Raw genomic sequence first — 20,633 nt, forward strand, 5'->3', positions numbered from 1 at the left:
AGCTATAGCACCATGATATATCCTGCCTCTCAGCCTCTCCTCCCTGCTGTTCCCACCAGGAAGAGCAGTGAATTTCCATTCTAAGCCTGTTGCACCTCTCTCTTGTTGCTCCTTTATTTGCAAGATCATTCTTAAAAACCAAACCCTCCTTTATCCCGTATCCAGGGGCTCCTGGTTTTATTCCCACACAGGAGAGCAAGCACCTTCACTTGTCTTTTCCAAACATTGTTCCTCATTTGCCTTTTTGCTGGTTTGTTGGCTGATAAGGTGACACCTGGGGGCATGTTTTTGCTTGGTGCTCTGCTTCTTGCTTCTGTTCTGGCTCACCCCATCCTGTGGTTTCACATGGAAAAAGAGTTTGCATGGGGATGTGATCCCCTGGTTTTTCCTGGGGCAGAGTGATGCCTGCAGGTGACAGTGGCACTCCGGGTTGCTTCCTCCCACATGGGGTTTGTGCAGGGGGACATACCCTTGAAATGTTTATCTAACTTAACCACCCCCTTTACAGCAATTCCTTGGCTACATGTCACTGTCTGTGCACAAACTTCTTCCCCCTGGTTCTCCTAAGTTGGGCAGAGCCTCAGCTCACCCTGATCTGAGCTCACATAAAGCAAATCCCAGACCCAAAGGGTTCAGTTTCAGATTTATGGGTGATTGCAGACCTGGTGCTGGTCCAAAAGCCCTGAGTCCAAGGCTTTGGCCATTTACCCAGGGAAATTCTCCCTTGGTTACATACTGCTCCATGTAGAGCTTAGGAAAGTCACTCCTTTTGGGCTCTGATCAAGAGCATGAAAGAAAACTGTAACTCATTTACAGCCAGGCCTGCCCAAATCCCCAAATTGTGTGTTACTTACCAAAAGGAGGGAGATGTAAACATTGAAGGTTAATTACCCTTTTGTCAAGAACACTTTGTGATCTATAGACATATCTGTCAATCTTACAAAAGAGAACTGAGGGGAGTGAGCACTGCAGGCATGTCCCCATGATAAATTAATGAGACTTGGCAGCTCGCTGTGAAGAGATGATCCCTGTGCTTTGTGAGACAATAACCTGGCTCCCCAGCCAGCCTGGGCACAGATTTTGTGCTGCAGTCACATCCGGGGTGGTTATCCCTCTGTAAACAAGCTCTGCAATGCAGCTGTCCAGGGATCAAGCCATCTTCCTTGAGGCCTTCACTCTGCTGCTCAGTGTGCAGCAAGCGCTCATCCCAGACACCCCAGTGCTTTTCCCAGTCAGTTAAAATATCTGACTTGTGCCTCTCTCAGCAGTGACACGCCTTGGTGGGTCACAGAGCTGCCTGCAATCCGAGGGACACGGCCACATTCCCCTGCTGTGCGCTGTTCTGGAGATGGGAGTGCTGCTGCATGACTGGTAGCTTGAAAATGGGTTCAACTATTCCCTGGTTTATATAACCTCAAAGCAATTTGCTTTCATAGCTGAACATGCTTATTCATTCTATTTTAACTGTGCATTGAGCTATAAATAATGTCTCATTGCAGATAAGAATCTATTGAATTTTATTATTTGTTTTTGTACCTCGGGAAGATTTTCTCCTGAAGGAGACTTTGCCAGCCCTAGCAGTGAAGCTGCCTGACTGACTCTGTCCTCTGTCAGCCACGAATGGTGTCAGGCCCAGGTCAGCTGCCACTTCCCTGCAGCCACCTCCTCATTGCTCCTGCTTGGGCTGTGGCAAAGATGAGACGAGTGCTCAGTGATGCAGAGCTGAGATCACTGAAGTGTTAGGGAAGCTGATTGAACCAATGATTTCCTGTTCCTCTGATCAGCTGCAGGTTAATACCTCAGTGTTACCTCCAGCCCACCTCCCCTGCAGTGCATTCACTTCAAAGAGCAATAACCTGGGTCAGTGTCCAGCCAAATTGTGTGGGTTGCTGCCTCCTTTTTCTGGTGTTCATTGCAGCATTGTCCTGCTTCTCATGAGTTACTCCTGTCTTCTGCAGTGGAGCCCTGGCCTGACATCCTTGTCCAGAAACTTCTCTGAGCTGGAGCACAGCCTGAGCTGGGCAGGTGAGGGATGGAGATGTGTCCTCAGAGCTGCTGCTGCTGCTGAGACCCTCATCTGGTCCAGGTTGCACACAGCAGGGAAGTGGATGATATTTGGGCACCTGATTTTCCCTGGTGCAGGTAACTTTTCCTGAGATTCAAATGCTGATGCTCTTCTGGAGAAGGGTCGTGGTGGCAAAGTGCTGGGCTCCTGCAGAACTGAGGAGACTTTGAAATCATTGTGAGCTAATAATGTCTTGAAATGTGGATGGTTTAGTGTGTTATGATGCTAATAGTGGTTTAGATGGTTTATTTTAACAATTATTACAATCCACTCCTTCTGTTGTACATGTTACTGGTCACCCCTGTAAAAACATTCTGGGAGTACTTTGTAGAGCTGTGACTCTTTAGTAAAGGCTGGAGGAAAATTCTGAGAAGACTCTCCTGGGTCATAGAGAAATATTATGATTTTTTTATTAATAACAGCTATTTATAGGAGAGAGAATTATATAAGTACAACATAAATAAAATAATTCAAGTTGTAAGAGATCTCTGGCTCAAACCCTGATCAAAGCAAGGCCAAAGTCAGAGGCAGGTCAGGGTGCCCAAGGCCTTTCTTGTTCAGTTGGGTTCTCAATAGCACTGAGGAAGGACATGCATGGCCTCTCTGCTCTCTGTGCTTGATCATACTTGTGACAAGGAATAATTCCTCACATTCATTCAGAATTTAATCCTTTTGCCATACAGCTTAGAGAAGACTTATCTCTGACCCCATCAGGGAGCTGCAGACAGCAGAGTGATCCCAGTAGCCATCTATTCCCCATGATGAACAAGCCCATCTCCTTCAGCTTTCCTGGAATGCCCTGTGCCCTGTCCCTGCCAGCCTGCCTGCCTCTGCTGGACTCATTCCCATGTATCAACATCTGCCCTTGTAGTGGGGCCAAATTCATTCAATTCATTGCACAAGTAACGTGAAACCATGTTAGCCTTCACCTGCAGGGTACAAAGTTCTGCCCATGGTTTTATTAGCTCAGGAAAACGTCCACTGGCATTACCCGGATCAAGCTCTATTTAATAAGTTCATAAACACATGGATATGTTTTGATGGTGAGATGTTTTTAATCATATCAGTGACTTTGTTTGCTTTATTGCTCAGTTCAGATGAGGCCTTCAAGCACTGGGTGAGAGGCAGAGCTTCCATTTGTGCTGCATTGGTTTCTCCAGGCATGAGGCTCAATGCAAACAGTTATTGGCCACACTGTGGCCAAAAGAAAGCCAGAGATGAAAACTGTAGCCTGAATTGTGTTTAGCAGGCATTTTGGAGTGATTAGAGGCATTTTCATGGAAGAGCTGCAACCAATTGGTATTTCCCACCTTTACAGCAGTTATTTGTTAATTAAATAATGTGTCAAACCCCCGGAGTGTTTAGAAAAGTGTATTAAATGATTTGCCATTAATTTATCCATGTGTTATTTATGCTGGGGAGTTGCATATCTGCTAAGAAAATTCTTCAACCTCAGTTTTGATTTTTTCAGAGAATAGGAAATCGATACTGGAAAAAAAACTGTAATGGGAAACGTAAAACAAGGATTTACATGAGTAAGTCAGAAAGGATATTGTATAATGGCCAAATCCTGCCCTGGTCTCAGCACACAGACCTTATGTGCTCAGGACCACAACAGGCAGCAAGCACCCTGAGGTGTGGCACTGCCTTTGCTTACCTGCAGAATACAGAATCATAGAAATTTTTGGGTTGGAAGAGAGCTTAAAGATAATTTTGATCCAACCCCTCTGCCATAGGTAGGGGCATTTTCCACTGTCCCAGGGTGCTCCAATCCCTGTCCAGCCTAGCCTTGGACCCTTCCAGGGATGGGGCTGCTCTGGGCACCTGTGCCAGGACTTCCCACTAAAGAATTTCTCCCTAATACTCAATCTAAACCTTCCCTCTTTCTGCTTAAAGCCTTTCCACTCCCCCTTGTCCTCTCACTCCATGCTCTTGTCCAGAGTCCATCTCCAGCTCTCTTGTAGGATCTCTGCCCCCGTGCTGGCTGCTGCTCACAGAGGATTTTCCTCCAGCCAAATGGTCATTAGCCATATGCTGCATCTGACTTTGAGGATTAGAGGGCCATAATGAAGTGGATTACAGCAGATCAGTGGCAGGATTGCAGACCAAATCCTCTTTCTAACTGTTCTTCCAGGAGCAGCTAAGGCCTGAGAGACCCGTCCTGCAGCAGGAGCTCAGCCAGCTGTGGCGTTTTTCCATGCTGTTACCAGAGGTGGGATAATCTGGAGCTGTAACCCTGGGTGGGGAGGCTGTGGATGCTGAATGGCTGTGCAAGCGCCTGAACCTGGGGATTTCTGGGTGAAATCCCCCACTTTTGTGGCTTGCCTAGGGGGATACCTGTGGGGCTCAGGTGTTGCCCAGTCACCATTTAATTGCTGCAGATTTCAGTCTCCCTGAAGTGTCTGTAGGTGAGAGAGTGAAATAAGGCACCTGCTGGACATCCAACAGGCATTGTGGTGGTCAGAGAAAATCTGAGTTGCCTGGGGCCAGTGCCAGACCTAGAGCTGAACCCAGGAGTTGAAGTGGAAAATTTTTCAGTGGTGTAACACGTGCCAGACTTTGGCAGGAAAATGCTCTCCACTCATCAGGAGATGAGGTCTTGCCCAAAGGACAGCACTGTCCATGGCTGGGGCTGTGAAGGCTGGTGAGGATCGTTTGGAGAGGTCTTGGTTGGATGAGGGAGCGGCAAATTCCATATTTAACCCAGAGGGGTGTAGCTCCCTCCAACTCTGCACAGGAAAAATCAGCAACTGTGACATGCAGGGAGCAGCTTCAGTAACTCCTGCACATGCTCAGGGAAAAGAGTTTGGCTTCCAGAGATGCTGCTCACAAGGCACATCAGGGCAATATATCCTGAAGATGTGCCAAATCTGTCTGAAATATTCATGCATGCTCCCTGTAATTTACAGAAACAATCACAGCAGCATAATTATTTCGATGCTTCTGCCTGTGAAGAATCTCATCTCTTGGATGTGAAAATGTGACCTGCATATCCACACAGCCATGCTGTGGCCTTCTGGGTGTGCCAGGAGAGGTGATTCCATGCAATATCCAATATATCCAGGTAAGGATCAAAATATACCCTTTAGACTACTGTGATGGATCAGACAACAACACACTTGCTTGGGGTGAATTTCAATGATTTCAGATGAATTTCATTTGTCTTATGGGTGGTGCCTGGTTCATTAAAGGCAGCACCTGTAAAGCACCTTTTGCTCTGCACATCCCAAAATTCTGAAGTTACCCTAAGCACAATGCTTAGCTCCAATGACCCCCCAAAAAACCCCAATCCTTGACATTATGAACCTGTGAAAGGGATGGGCAACAGGTTACAGGCAGAACTCACTCCTGCAAAATTACAGCTACTAAACCAGCAGAGGTGCAGACCTGCTCCTAGGCAGGAGCAATTTTGAGATGACACAAAGGCTGGTGGTGTGACACAGACAGGGAAATGGGGACAGATTCTATATTTTAAGTACCATTTTATAAAATACCTGCAAGAGGAAAGGACCTACTGTACTTTCAGGTGTAGCTGGTGCAATGTAAATAGGTTCCCAAACCCTCAGTGTCTTTTGTTCTTCAGCTGGCTTGGCAGAACACCCTGAATCCTTGTGTTTAACTGGGACCAGGTCTGTAAATAAGTGCTCCCTGTTGCTAAGGTTCAAGTGACATTTTTAGTGGCATTTGACAGATTTTTAATCTGCTTTCAAGTCTTCTACTGAGCTCTTCTATACCCAGGCAGTGAAACTGTCATGAAGCCTTGGCTTTACTCAAACTGGTGCCAAAAACCTTTGGATCCACAGGCTGGACATGGTCCTGCCAGACCTGCCTGATGAAGCTTAGCTGGTGCTGCTGATGGCAAAGCCACACCTGAGCTGTGTTTGTACCTAGAGGTGATTATTTGGGAATTTGGGGAGAAAAACCCACCCAAAAGCAGAAAGGAAAGCAGAGACTCAGCCTGGCCTGCAGGCAGGGTGGTACTGCTTAAGCTGTCCCTGATGGGAGATGTTGCTCTACAAGAGACAAATCAGCGGCCTGCTCTTTATTCCCCTCAGTATCTTGTGCTCCAAAACATTTCCACCAGAGTCCCAAAGAGGTTTCTTTTGTCCAAAAGGCTGTTTGTTTTCTTTTGACCACTCAGAACTTGTGATACTTGTCTTGATCTATTAACCAGGTGTCCAGCCAAAATCAATTGCCTGGCAGGCTCAGACCATTACCCAAAAAGTCAAGACCTCCATAAATATTCCCAGCCTCATTGTGCTGCTGACAGATTCTGCAGGTTGTTTTATGTTACAGTTGAACAGTTTAGACATTGCATTTGTATATATTTGCAGGCAGCCCTGCAGGGACCATCTCTGAGCAGAGTGGGAGCAGCAGCCTGCAGACTCCAGCACCTCCAGCATGACCAGGGCAGGAATTCTGGTGCTCCTCTCCTTCGCGCTTTGCTGCGCCCCAGGTGAGTGATTCCCCAGGTGTCTCTGAGTCCTGGCTGCCTTCAAAGGGATAAGGCAGAGGATCCAAAGAGAGGAAATCTCCTTCAGAGGGCTCTGCTGCCTCGGTTGGCATCGTGCAGGTTGCAGGAGTGTTTTTCAGGGTAGTCCTCAGTGGCTCGCTGCTGTAGCTGGTGGTTTGTCATAAATATAAATAACAGCAATGGAGTTCTGTGCTGGCAACTCGTGCTGTTACACTTTGTACACTGATGTTCTCACACCATTACACTGCTTAGGCTTGTACAATTACAGCAAATGGATGAATACTTGAAATAAGGCCATGAGAAGGGGGTCAGACCTCTGGTAACTAGTAAGGAAAATATTGTAATGGCACAGGCAAGTTCTCTGCAAGACCCTGGCAAATTTCCTGCAATGCTCTTTCTGCTAATGGAACAGCAAGAGATGAAAACAAGCCAGACTCTGATGTTCTCACTGCATATTCACAACTTATGAAATTACAAAGCCAAAGATATTTTTTTCACACTCACCTTCTTTCAAATGCATATTTCTGTCAACAGATGCTGTATGTATTTGCTTATCCTGTAGGTGACTATTTGCATTTGTCTCTGTTGATTCAGGTGTATTTCCAGATACATAACAGCAGCGCTTTAGGGTCAAAGCGGATATGTAAAAAGATAAGGAAGGAAAAGCTGTTCTGTTTTCAATTAATAAATCTACATGTCTCAGAACAAAAAAAGAACAAAGCTATTCAAAAAGGTGTTTCATCATAGCCAGCAATAAGCAATGCTATTATGCTTATCAACATAGAGGAAAAAAATCATACATAGTTTATTTAGTTCAAAAAACAATCACTGGAAATCATTTGGCTTGGTCCTGCACACAGGAATTTTATATCCATATTTCCAGCTTTAATTGAGGTCTTATCACATTGGCTTTTGTTCATACTTTTTGCCTCTCTTTTCTTTTCCAGATACTGTCTTTGGGATTGAGGTAAGTGGAAGATTTCTTTCTGTCACCTTTCTCAAGTATGTGGCCTGATAAAGGTATAACCAAAGGAATGGGAAAAACCTCCAGCCTGTAAATGCTCAGCTGTTTTTCACCCAAGTGTCACACTCGGGTCACTGTAATCAGATCCTACAGGGTAAAACATGAAATTATACTGCCCTGGCCTGTACATCTATGCTGTATGTTAATAATGTTTTAGTAGTAATGTTATAATGTTTTTGGATTAATTAATTTTTCAGCAACTTTACACTGGTCTAAGCTTTAAACTGAAAATACATAGCTGGTTCTAAATTAAAGCAATAGGCTAGCATCAGAACCTACCTGAGAGCAACCTACTGAAATACTAAAATACTCTGAGCTGATCCAGCTTCCTCACAGGTCTTGGTCCTCTGAAAAAAAAACATGATCAGTGTATTAAGAATGAAAAAGTAAAACCAGAGGTGCAGTGGAGGGGCCACAAGAATAGAAGACCTAGGGACCAATGGAGAGCCTTTATAAAATCATGTCAAGTGAGCATGAGAGACCAGCACTGGTTTATCCCATCCAAGAGGCTGCATGGTTATAGCTCTTCCCTCCTCCTCCTCTTCTCCTGCTCTTCTCTGCAGGAAGGATTCTCCTGAGGGACCCACAGCAGAAGTTTGTGCTGTGGCAGTGAGGACTGGTTGTACCAGCCCAGTGTCCCACACACAATGAGAGCTGTGAACGTCTCAGGTTTTCTCACCCTGTTGCTGTGATTGCTGTGGCAGGTGGACTGCAGTACCTATCCCAACACCACAAACGAGGAGGGCAAAGAGGTGCTGGTGTGCAGCGAGGCCGTCAGCCCCATCTGCGGCTCCGACGGTGTCACCTACGGCAACGAGTGCCTGCTCTGCGCCTACAACGCGTATGTTCTGCTTGGGGACACGTGGGGACAGCGTGGGGACAGCATGGGGACCCCAGGCAGCACAGCTCAGGGCTCCTGGCACCACCACAGCTCACCAATCTGTCACACATCACCTGTGTCAATTCCTCCAAAATGAGCTTGGCTATCACGGCACAGCGCTCAGGCTTTAGCCGCCGTGTCTTTCTTTTGCTTCTGTAATTTATTCAGGTTTTTTCTTCTCTGTCTCAAGGAGTGGCCAGGTGATGGCTCTGAGAGCACATCTCATCGCAGCAAGAGGATAGAGATGCTCTGCTCAGGGCTGCCCAAAATGGCCCCAAAGCTTCCCAGGGTTTTACATCCCTGCCAGCTACTCAGCTGATGAGGGAGGGTGGCTCTACCTTCTCAAATACAGATATAAAAAAAGCCTGACTGAGAAAGTCAGTTTTCCCTTGTGTTAATTTTAGCACCTAGAATGTTGCAAGACATCTTTGCTGAACTTCCTAACATTTGTCTTTCTCCCCTGCAGAGAATATGGAACCAATGTCAGCAAAGACCACGATGGAGAGTGCAAGGAAGTTGCCCCCGTAAGTTAAACCAAGGGCAAAACAAGGGGTGTGTCCCGCTTCTGAGTGTCCAAGGGTGCTTATTGAAATAATTCAGACCCTAAACAAGAACACAGATGAGCTGCCACAATCTTGCAGTGGTCACCTCCAAGTGAAGTGTCATCACTGAGACTGAGAGAAAAGCTTTTCTCCCGCTGTGGTGCTGTCCTGTGTGGCCAGGCAGACACACCCGATCCCCTTGTGTGCTGTCAGCAAGGCCTTCACCAGGGCTTTGTTTGTTCCCTCCCCAGGTGGATTGCAGCAGGTACCCCAACTCAACCAGCGAGGAGGGCAAAGTGGGGCTGATCTGCAGCAAAGACATCAGCCCCGTCTGCGGGACCGACTGGGTCACCTACGACAATGAGTGCCTGCTCTGCGCCCGGAGCCTGTGAGTGCTGAGCACAGGGCCTGGGGCTGCTGCTCCTGCAACTGCTCTTTTGGACAGCAGGACTTCTAACAAGACCTCCTCTTTTCCTCCTGACTAAACCTTGCTGTCCTCTGTCATTAGAAGGAGAGCCATGCCTTTGGTGTAGGCAGAGAAGGGGAGGGCTGGGTGGGGATCTCACACAGGACAGGATGCTGCTCTTAACTAAGTCAAAAGGGTCCGTGTGGGAGATGCTGCCTTGCAGAGGATAACAACTCACCCAGGGGGCATTGACATTGTCACACAGCCTGTCTCCTCATCCACCATGACCCCTGTCCCTCACATCTTGCTGCAAACCAGCTCCCTGGCAGGCAGTGACACCACCCGAGCTGGTCCCTGGAGCCACATGGGCACAACATCAGCTGGTACCTCCTGTATCCTTGTGCCTGGGGCTGCTCAGCATTGCTGGTGATGGCTCAGCAGGACAGGCTGCTTGCAGGGCTCCCTAATGCAGGTCTCTTCCCTTCCCAGGGAGGCTGGAACCAGCATTGGCAAGAAGGCTGACGGTGAATGTAAGAAGGAAATTGTCGCAGTAAGTGATTTGGGTGATCAGGGGCTGGGTTTTGGTGCTGCTGCTGTCAGGGGAAGCACTGCCAGTGTCTGCAGCAGCCCCCAGACCAGCAGAAGTGAAACAGCTGCAGAAGGGGAGAGGTTTTGCCTTCTCTACATGCAATAAATGTTATTTGTGTGAATGCCAGGAAAGGAGCAGGTGACTGCTCAGGAAGGGATGAGTAAAAGAGTAGTAGAAATAATCCATCAGGGCAGAACTGTGAAAAGGAACAGAGAATGGCTTTTGGGGTCTGACCAATGCTCCATCTAGACCCTGGCAACTTAGTGCAGAGCCTAAGCCTAGTACAGTCACTCAGCCTTGATAGATTTCTCCTCCATGAAATTCCTCAGCCTCCTCCTGCACCCAGACACATTTTTAGCTCTACAATTCTCCTCAGCAAGTGCAACACCATTGCTCCAGGAAACAGAATCCCACTCTTGCAGTATCCAGCCACCTGCTGATCTTCCAGTTTTAAGACTCCAGGAGGGATAGTGGACCTTTACAGAGGATCAGCACTCCATTTCTCCAGACACCAGTGTTTTTCCATTTAATTTCCTGGCCAGCTTGGGAACACAGAGCACGGCACCTTCACCGAGTGAACTGCTGCTGCTTGGAAATGCCATGACCAGGTTATGAGATACATCTCTTCAAACAGGAAATTATGATCTATTTTTATATTATTAAATTCTCCTGGCATGGGAGAAACTGACACCTCAGTTTATATCAGATGTGCAAGGAAGTTAATTACGTTTGGTGAGATTGGTATCACTAGCACTGCAGCTCTAGCTCAGAGTTCAAGCCCTTGTGCTACTGACTCCTCCACATCAGACTCTTTTATTTTTATTTATTTTTTACAGGTTGACTGCAGTGACTACCCCAAACCTGTCTGCTCACTGGACTACATGCCTCTCTGTGGCTCTGACAACACAACATACAACAATAAGTGTATCTTCTGCAATGCAGTCGTGTATGTACAAATATCAGTGATGTCTGTTTTATCAGTTGCCTCCTGTGGGCACAAGTTTGCACAGTTACTGCTTTTTTTGTTTGCTGGATACTGTTGATTAGGGATTTGGGGCAGGAGGGAATGCCAGCCACCGTGTCAAGCGTTCATTTATTTTTTTCATTAGAGCATAAAAAATGCTACGGCTGCTTTGTCAGTGTGAATGGTTTGAAGAGCATTTAACCTAAATGGAATTTTTCTTGCATGCTGCAAAGGAAATGAAATTCCTTTCCTTTTGAAATTCCACTGTAGTTTCCCCACAGATATTTTCAGTCTTAAGAATGGGTTAAATTGTTTCACTCATGTCTTAATAATCAAATAGCAAATGGGAGTCTGCAAGTTCCTTGGCTCTGGGGCAGGATCCCATCTGACACCATCTCTAGGAGCCATCAAAAAGATTATAGCAGGCAGGACTCTGTGTTTAATTCATTCTTTCCTCTCCTTACTTCAGGGACAGCAATGGGACTATCTCTTTGAGCCATTTTGGAAAATGCTGAGTATAGTGCCAAGAGAATTCACCACGGGATCCCCACTGGAAAATCCCAGATAAAGATCTGACCTCAGTCCATCTCACCTTCTGGGGAATTCAGCTCACTCCTGATTTTCTTTCTCAATAAACTAAATCAGCAACATTTCCCTGTCTTCTTTCATGTGTTGGCTCATGAAACATTGCCTTGATTTGTTGGATGATGATACTGGGCAGAATAGGTTACGTGCTCAAAGCTCTGGGATAGAACAAGAACATAATCTTCCTCCCCTCCCTCTCATAAAAGACAAAAAATTAAATACAGATGCTCCAACCCCAGAGCTGTGTGTCTTTGCACATAATGACAATAATGTCCCTGCATTAGTGCTCACACCCTTTAATGTTTGACGTTGGACAGGGCTGAAGGGGTGGCACAGGACGGTCCCTCCTCAGGTGCTCCTGGTGCATTTTCCCTGTCAGCAGAGCCCAGTCCCACCTTGGTGTCACTGCCCAGAGCTGATCCCTGGCTCTGTGCTCCCCTCAAGTGCTGCTCTCTCAAGGGCACCCTGCTGGCAAAGCCCATATTGTTCAGACACCTGCAATGTCCCTGTCTATTTGTCCAAGCCCTCCAGCTGACTTATTACCAGATTTTTCTCATCCTGGAGTCGTCCTTTAAAACCTTTCAAGTTTTGAGATTAATGCCTTCCTAGGTGTGGTGCCTACTCCTGCCTGCTTGTCTTCTCTCAGTCTTCAATTACACAGTGTTCTCTGCCAGCCCAAGGAGTATTTCAGCAGTGTTTCAAAATCCAAGGACAAAACATCCTTCTGTTTCTTGAGAGTGTGACCTGTCATTGGCGTATTGTGCTTGAAATTTATTTTGCTTTTGTCTTCTGTTTGAGTATTGAATTGGTTTTGTTTTTTTTTTTTTTTTTTTTAAATCCACACAAGAGAGTCATAAATAAGTTGGGCTTATCCCTTCCAAAATGTAATATCTCCCACATGCATTTCTTCTGGGAGTCAAAGGGAGAGGGGTGCTTGTTCTCCTTGATGGAGGTTGTCCCAAAAAGCAATGCTTCGGTGGTAAAACAAAGGATTTATGTAGAAATGGGCAGATGGATGAAACAGTGATTTCCAGATTGGGTTCAGCTTTTCTAGGATCCATGCTAGGGTCCCAAATCATTCTGTCATCATCATACTAAAAGTCTATTACTGCAAAGCTAATGGCTTTTAGGGGAAATAGCAATTGTAAATTATTTTTTTTTTTTGCATAGTCCCATAAAATTTTCTCCATCCCTTGTCATTTTCCAGGATTCATTTCAGTGTCTGGGATGCCCTCTTGCTTGCCTTCCTGGTCCATTGTTTTCCTGCTTTCACTATAACTTAGTGATGTTTTACTTGGGAAGCCCAAAAATAAAAGGAGAGCCTTTCTGCTATGGAAGCATTTCATTCAATGATTTTCTCATGAAAAAGCACTGCACAAAAATAAGCAGTGATAGGTGAACACACAGAAAACCTGACAGCACTTTGCACAGTGGCTCTTTTGCCTGCAGGAATTTTCTGTGGTCCTTCAGGAGGAAACTGTCACATATTTCACTTAAAATAAGGACTCAGAGGGTGTATCTCACACATCTAAACTCCCCGTGACTCCCGTTGATGAAGAAACACCACTCCTGGCTTCCAGCACAGCTTACCTCCACTGATATTACCACTGAGACAAAAGGCTGGAAGTGTTGCCCCAGGATAAGGGTGGATAAGGCAAATATGAACATGCACAAACACACACGCCCCCCCAGAGGTGCAGGCACACATATAAGCGTGGTTGGCACCTGAGGACAGAACCCAGGCTGTGTTTCCTGAGCAAAAGCCCAGCTCTGCTGCTCGCAGCTCATCCAGCCACCATGAAGATCACGGGGGTGCTGCTTCTGCTCTCTCTGGCCCTTTTCTGCATCTCAGGTGAGTGCCTTGGAGTAAGTGCTGGCTGTCTTCAAAACCACAAAAAAAAAACATCCTCAGACTGGAAAGAGCTCCGTTCTCCAAGGACTTATTTACTCCTAGAAAGATAGTGTTGAAAAGACTTGACATCAGAGACTATCACTTATGGGGTAATATTTTAGCAACAGAACTGAGTGGGTAAGAACAACTGTGGGAACAGCTCTGCTCTCAGTGCTAGTTTATGCATAATGAAAGAAGTGACACGAACGTGGTGCAACCCAGAGACTCAGACAACCAGTGCTTAACCTCTGAAATCTTGCAGAAACACAAATAATTCTACTGAATGAAAGTGAACATTTCTTGCAGTCATCCTGAACTGAGGTGTAGTTTGAGAGCCTGAGTTGCTGTAGGAGCTTTATAAATTCACTCCTCACTAAATACTATTCTTATTTAAAAATAATATTGACAATGCATATAAGATGCCTCTGTGTACTTGTCAGCTTTATGTCCCTCTTTACCTCAATAATTTGCTTTGCTTTGAGTTCATGTCCTGTTCCATCCTTTGAACCATAGAAAATGCCTTTCTCTTCTTTTATTTTACACAGCTTTTTCCATTTTGACTGTAACCCTCATTAAATAATAATACTACAGAATCAACATACAGTATGGCACAACATTGTGCCTGAAATTCCTTTTGTCTAAGAATAATTTGCTAGCACATAGGGAGTTGGAAGATATGTATTCAGGGCATGCATTCTCAGATTTTAACAGAATCTATGAATTACATTTGTAACATATTTCATTTGTTCTTCTTTTTTTTTTTTTTTTTAGTTCCAGCTACTGATGCGCTGCAGGTAAGGGACAGATTTTTCTATTCTCCATCCTTTCTTTCCTTAAAGCAGTTTCTGTATAAATCTTTACTAATCACATCATGATGGAGCCTTTCAAAATCCTGAGACACCCAGCTGCCTGAGCAATATTTGCCACAGATATTATCGGGTGAAATTGCCATTTTCATCTGCTGATGGCTTCAACAAGTAGGGCAGCAGCCAGCTCATGTCCAGGTTGTTGTCAAAGTTACTGCAGCATCGTTTGCAGTGGTTTCCCAGGCTCTCCATGGCTGGAGGCAGCACTCCTCTGCATCCTGCCCCATCCCTGGGCTGTTCCTCAGCATCTGGGCAGCAAGGGGGCAGCTCAAGGGGTGTGTGGGGCCTCCTGATGCCAACTTTCTCACCCAGCTTTGGTTAAGAGCTCTTTTTTTTTTTTTTTTTTTTTTTTTTTTTTTTTTTTTTTTTTTGTGAATACAGGCTGCACCTGTCTACTGCAGGAACCAGAGGACCATCAGGAACATGTGCTCCATGGAGTATGTCCCCCACTGTGGGTCTGATGGTGTCACCTACGCCAACAAATGCATGTTCTGCAATGCCTACCTGTACGTATGGAATATATCTCTTCACCTACTCAGTGGTGAATTAACTTAGCTTAAACTGGCTAATCAGTCTTGGACACTGGCTGGAGAAGTGCTTTTATTTAATTTGTTTTTCTCTCACCATTAAGGGTAATTTTTAATTTTTCTTTTGAGAGTTTGCTAGGAACTCCTTTGTTTCAGATATAAAGACACAACATTGTGTTCCCCGTTTTCCTCTTACACGATTTGCAAAAGAGCTTTCTCTCAGCAAAGTCTGTTTCTTAAAGACTATTTGGTCTTTTAAATTAAGAACTTTGCTTGTCTTTATATGTCAATAATAAAAGAAAATATGCAGAATGGAGTTCAGAAGTCCTTCTGTGGTGCAGAGGGACAGACCAGCAGTAAAAGCCCAGATGTTCTGTCTCTGAGGTACTGATTTCTTACTGATTTCTTTCTCTGCAGGAGAAGCCGTGGAGTTCTTGCCTTGAGGTCTCTTGAAGCCTGTTAAGTTCTTGACAGGATTCAGCTGAGAAAGAGCATCCCTCCCTGACAGTGTTCCCCATGGCAGATGACTTCCTAAACCCCTGACCCTTGAAAACCTCTTATCAACCCTGAAACCTCTGACAATAAAAAAAAAGACCCAGCATTTATGTTGTCCTTCAGTCTCATTCTGGCTTTACCTAGCAGGTTGCATGATTATACCACTGCAACAACCCTGGGGTGGGGGAATTAATGGGCAAATTACAGGGGAGAGGGAGAAGGGTGTTCTGATCCACAAAAACACCAACTCCAACTGCAAAGGCAATGGGCAGCTTTGGTGGGCATCTGCCTTTATCCAGCTTTCCAGAAGAAAAGCCAGGCTGGGGATGCATCCTGGTGCTCCTGTCCTTTTCCTGCTCTGAGGGGATGTGACAGAGCCTGAGAGGAGCCCGGCTGAGAGGAGCTGCCTCCCTCCCCTCCCAGCTGCTGCTGTCAAACACCTGCAGCCTCCCCCAGCCTCACTCTCTGTAGCCTGGCAGCACCAAGAGGCCCCGGGCAAACCTAAACATTAACATGATTAGAGACAATCCCAAGACTTGTAATTGGGGTGTTCTGGCACTGCTCTGCCACACAGAAGGGGTCCTGCTGGCACAATGAGCTGCTCACCCCTGTTTCAGTTCCCAGGGTTAGCCCCAATTTCTTACACCTGCAGGAGAACATGTGAGGAAGGTCACATTCCAAGCTGCCTCCACCTCGCGAGCAGGACTGAAAACTCACCTGTAGCTGAGAGAAAGCCTTTTGCAATCTGCTCTGCTCCCCAGAGCAATGTCACAGGGAGTTTTCTCTGGGCTGCCCACGCTGGTTCATTGCTGAGGGGCACTGCAGAACACCCGTGGGCAGCCAGAGCTAACAGAGCTGCTGTCCAGGGGATGCTGGCGACCACCGAGCCCATCTGGGCACCTCACCCATCACTTAGTGCTGGTTGAAGGTAATTACCTTGACTGTCGCTTGTAGAGGATCCTTTGAGATTCTCCGGCCTCTGGAAGCCTCGGCTGATGAAAGGAAGGGCTCAGAGTCGTGGTGTTAATTTATTATTCATTAACAGCCAGGCGCTGCCAGTGCCGCGTGCTGCAGAGGCAGCAGCCTCACAGTCAAATAGTTAATGATCTTAAGTGACAATGTGTCACTTCCCAGAGACTGCAGAGAGCAGCTCTCTAAAAGGAGACAATTTATTTCCAGAAGACATGATTCTCTGCAACCATTTAGTGCCAAGTCCCTTCCTGGGGCTGGAATGTCCCTCCTGTCTGTGTGCAGGAAGGCTTTTCAGCGTCAGATGTGATTTCAGGGGACCAGGATAAATTGAGGCTCTGGGAGGTGGTGCTGGGGGTGTGGGGCACATTCAGGCTCCTTCTTCTCCCCCTCTGCAGAGCGTGGGAGCCAGGGTAGGAGAGCAGCAGCTGCAGCAGTTATTTTTTCCTCGGGCAGCAGCAGGGAGGATGAGGATGGCCCTGAGGAGCCGCGATGCCTTGGAGACAGCAGAGCTCCCGATCGTGCTGGAGATCCCTGTGGTGCTCAGAGGGCCTCTTGCAGGGGCATGTCTGCCAAACAGGAAAATCCAGCAGGCAATTAAGGGCAGTTTCTGTGAGTAGAAATGATAAATCCTCTGGCACTGCTCAGGAGTGACCAGGGGCAGGGCAGGACCCCAGTGCAGCCCTGGCCTCCTGCCCCAGCAGCTCATCCTGGATGCTCCTTAAGATGGAGAGGAAGAGCATTCTCCTTTATGAGCACCTCGTTGGAAATAATTTTTTTTATTGCTTCTCAATAAAATCCTGCCACAACAGCACAAATCCTCTCACCATTACTAATCTAACTCTCCCTCCAGGAAATTCAAGGCAGGAAACATTGTCTGCCTGCCAAGGTATTTTATGGTACAATTCTTTGAGCAGTACCTCAGCACTTTATGTTATTATCTGATGTTTTGGATTCAGGAAATGCCATTCAATTACCCCACAACCTGATTAACGCATTGCATGTACTTATTTTGTTTTGCTTTATTTTATATAATTTCTTCTATTTTTGTGCATTGTTCGACTTGTTGCTGGCCAAAATATACCTCAGGCCAGTCTAGACCTTTCTGTTAATGCAGTTTCTCTCTGTGGCTTCTGTCAGGAGAAATGGTTTATTACTGCATTCTTACTTGATGTGGAGAAAAACAAAATTATGTTTGAAAAGTGAATTAATTGCGGGTGTTTTGGGGGGCTGGCTGTGTCAGAGCTATTGAAGCGAGGCAGAGCTGAGATTCACTGAGGGATTGGGATCCTCAGCCTTAAGCTGTTAGCATGCAGCTTCCAGACAGCCAAATAATTCCAGACACCCTTGCCTGTGATATCATCTATGCTTAAAAGACTGGGGATATTCAGGCAGCAATCAGATGGCTGAACTACAAGGAGGAATAATAGGTGAGCGCGGCTTAGAGCAGGGGCTTTGCGGGCTGTAAATTGAATTTCTGCTCTCATAGAAGATGCAGCTCTGCCCCCGTGTGCAGAGGTGTGGGAACAGCAGCTCGGCCGGGATCTCCTGCGGTTGCTCCCCGTGCCCGGAGCCGCAGGGAGCTCCTGCCCGGGCTGCAGCCGCTTTGTTCTCGCTGTCCGTGACTGCTGCAGAGCACAGGGATGCTGCTGCTGGCATGGCAGCAAATCCTGCGCGCACACACCCACCCTCGTGTTTGATAATAATAATAATAATAATGAAAAAAAACCCCGTTGTTGCTCTTTGTAGCCAGATGAAGACTATGGCAAGTTTTAAACCAAAGCAGGGAGCATCATCAGTGAAAAATTTTTTAGGTTGTGGTTGGTTATGGACTTCAGGTAGGAAGTCTCAAGATCAGAGGAAAAGCTTCCCAGGAGATTATCACTGCTATGGGAAGAAATGCTGCTGGATTAGAAACCCAGAGTTACTGGAAATGTACCTTAATACAAGAGGACTCCTCACATGATGGCCAACATTGATCCCATCCATGTGGCCATAACCTTCCTGAATGTTTGTCCTCTAGGAGTCTGGAATAGAAGGAAGCATTTTATTTAAGAGTTTTATTTAACCTTCTATATGGATCTCGTGTCTGTAGTAACATTAAAATAATCCCAAAGTCACTTTACTGAGCCCTCCATCATGGTATTTCTGAGCCTCAGAATCACAGGATAGTTGGGTTGGAAGTGACCTCTGGAGATCCTCCAGTCCAAACCCCCTGCCAAAGCAGGGGCACCTGGAGCAGGTGACAGGAGCATGGCCAAATGGGTTTGGGATGACTCCAGGGAGACTCCACCACCTCCCTGGGCAGCTGTTCCAGTGCTCTGCAACTCTCAATGGAAAGAATTCTCTCCTCCTGTCGAGGTGGAACTTGTTGTGTTTTAGTTCATGGGCACTGCTCCTTGTCCTGTCACTGGGCACCACTGAGAACAGTCTGACACCATCACTCACATCCCAGGGCTTTGGGCAGGTGGGCTCACTTTGCCCTTCCCATTTGCAACAGGTGTAGGACATTTCCCAAGGCTTGCCATTGTGAGCACTGCTGTTTTTCACTGCTCCTAATGCCTGCTTTCAGTCCATCTGCTCTCCTGTGATTAGTGCTGCCCCATTCCCTCTGTTTCCTGCTGCTCCTTGTGCAATCCCCTGTCACACCTGTCCCAGCAGCTCTCCTGCCCTGCCCTGCAGAGCCAGCCCTTTGTCTCCCATCGCTTCTCCCAGACCCTGTAGCAAGGCTCTCTCCTCGTTTCTCTTTTCCTCCCTGCTGCCCTGGGAAGTGGCAGGGACTGCTGGAGGAGAAGAGCTTTTTGGATGGGCACCAAGACCCTCGGGGCAGCACGTGAGGCAGAGCGGATCTCCCAGGGGATCTGGCTAATGAAAGGGCAGGTGCTGGCTCAACATGAGAGCGGTGCCGCTCCCCGGCCGACACCTGCCAGGCACAGCAGCTCCTGCTGGCTCCAGCCTGGCAGGAAACGCAGCAGGAGAAGCAGCACGGTTCTGCTAATGGGGATCTCGGATCTGGAGGTGGGTTTGGGGGAGTTTGGGTGGCAGGGCTGAAGTAGAGAGAGATTCTGCTCCTGGAGCCCCCCCAGCCACGGGGCTGGCAAGCAGCACCTCCACTGGTGGCTGGTGCAGGCTCTGAGGAAGCTTTGTTTTCAGACTTTGGCATTCCTGCCCCTGGAGATTAATCAATATTAATGCTTCCGTGACTACGGCTTCCTTTCCAAATGTGCTCACAATCAGTTCAAGGAATCTGAAAGTCAACACGCTCAGGATGCTAAGAATGCGACAGAAACAACTTTCAAAGGAACCCTTCAACTTGTGATATTTGTGAAAGAGATCCAAATAGCATTATTCATTTATTTTTCAGGAAAATGATTTCATTGATATAAACAGGCCAAATCCCACAAGCTCCATTCTCTGACTATGGTTCCCTTACACTTTCAGCTACATTTTTATGATTTATCTGCTCATGCCAAGTGTTGAACATCTCCCAGGATAATAAGAAAACCAATTCTGATTTTCTATTTAAAACTCAGGCTGCCTTTAAGCCACATGTATGAATTAGGCTTCTTCTGAAGCACAAACAAGTTCCATCCGTCACTTCCTTCCGTGACTACCTTAAATCAAAAATTTATTATTTTATGCAATATCCCCTATTTGTTTTTCCATACACTTGCGATAGAGTCGAGCCACTTAGCAGAGCCTAGCACATTATTTATCACTTATCTTCCCTAAAACACGACTCTCAGCTGACACTCTAAATTTAATGCCATATAATTGAGGGAGAAGGGGGAAGCCTAACGGCTCTCCTTCTGTTTGCAGTTACTGGAATTTTTTCTGGAATGCCTTTGGTATTAACAAGCCCATTTCACCTGCACAGAATACCAGTTGCTTGCCATTAATAAGAAACATTATCCCAGTACAGATTTAAGGCTACTTATTCTCATAATTTCTTAATCAGACTCGTGCTCATTGCCAACAGATGAATAACTATTGCTCCTACACAGAAATGTCTAATAAACTTCTGGCGTTTTTTGTAATGCTTTTATCTCGTGATGACTTTCTGTGGGTGAGAAATCCAGTGTACCAGGAAATTACAGGACAGAGTGTGGAGGGATTTAAAGATGCTGAGACTTCAGCATCTTTACAGTGCACTGATGCTTGCCAGACCCCAGATATGATGTCAGTAAAATGTCCCATGCTCCTGTCACCCCACTCTGCTGTACCATGAAAGTCTCCCAGAGCCCAGTGCCTGTCTGGCATATGTGATATGGTGAGCACAAGTCAAACACTTCCAACAAATGGGCTCTTTTTTCCCTTCCCCAGCTTCCATATTCCATTTCATAACATCCGCTATTG

At 46.5% G+C, this 20,633-nt stretch overlaps 2 protein-coding genes across 2 annotated transcripts; both read left to right on the plus strand.

Annotated features, from left to right (window-relative positions):
• The first annotated feature begins 6,463 nt into the window (after nucleotides 1-6,463).
• LOC131089883 (ovomucoid-like) lies at nucleotides 6,464-11,482 on the plus strand. Its single transcript, XM_058034891.1, has 8 exons — nucleotides 6,464-6,521; nucleotides 7,487-7,506; nucleotides 8,268-8,404; nucleotides 8,910-8,967; nucleotides 9,237-9,373; nucleotides 9,881-9,941; nucleotides 10,817-10,926; nucleotides 11,414-11,482. The coding sequence occupies exons 1-8, from the start codon at nucleotides 6,467-6,469 to the stop codon at nucleotides 11,457-11,459; spliced, it is 624 nt and encodes a 207-aa protein (XP_057890874.1). The 5' UTR covers nucleotides 6,464-6,466; the 3' UTR covers nucleotides 11,460-11,482.
• Nucleotides 11,483-13,269: 1,787 nt separating this feature from the next.
• On the plus strand, nucleotides 13,270-15,410 carry LOC131089882 (ovomucoid-like). The gene is made up of 4 exons (XM_058034890.1): nucleotides 13,270-13,381; nucleotides 14,192-14,214; nucleotides 14,668-14,792; nucleotides 15,231-15,410. Exons 1-4 carry the CDS (start codon nucleotides 13,327-13,329, stop codon nucleotides 15,274-15,276), a joined length of 249 nt encoding a protein of 82 aa, XP_057890873.1. The 5' UTR covers nucleotides 13,270-13,326; the 3' UTR covers nucleotides 15,277-15,410.
• The last annotated feature ends 5,223 nt before the right edge of the window (nucleotides 15,411-20,633 follow it).

Source organism: Melospiza georgiana, chromosome 15 (genome assembly GCF_028018845.1).
Source record: "Melospiza georgiana isolate bMelGeo1 chromosome 15, bMelGeo1.pri, whole genome shotgun sequence".
Classification (NCBI taxonomy): Eukaryota; Metazoa; Chordata; class Aves; order Passeriformes; family Passerellidae; genus Melospiza; species Melospiza georgiana.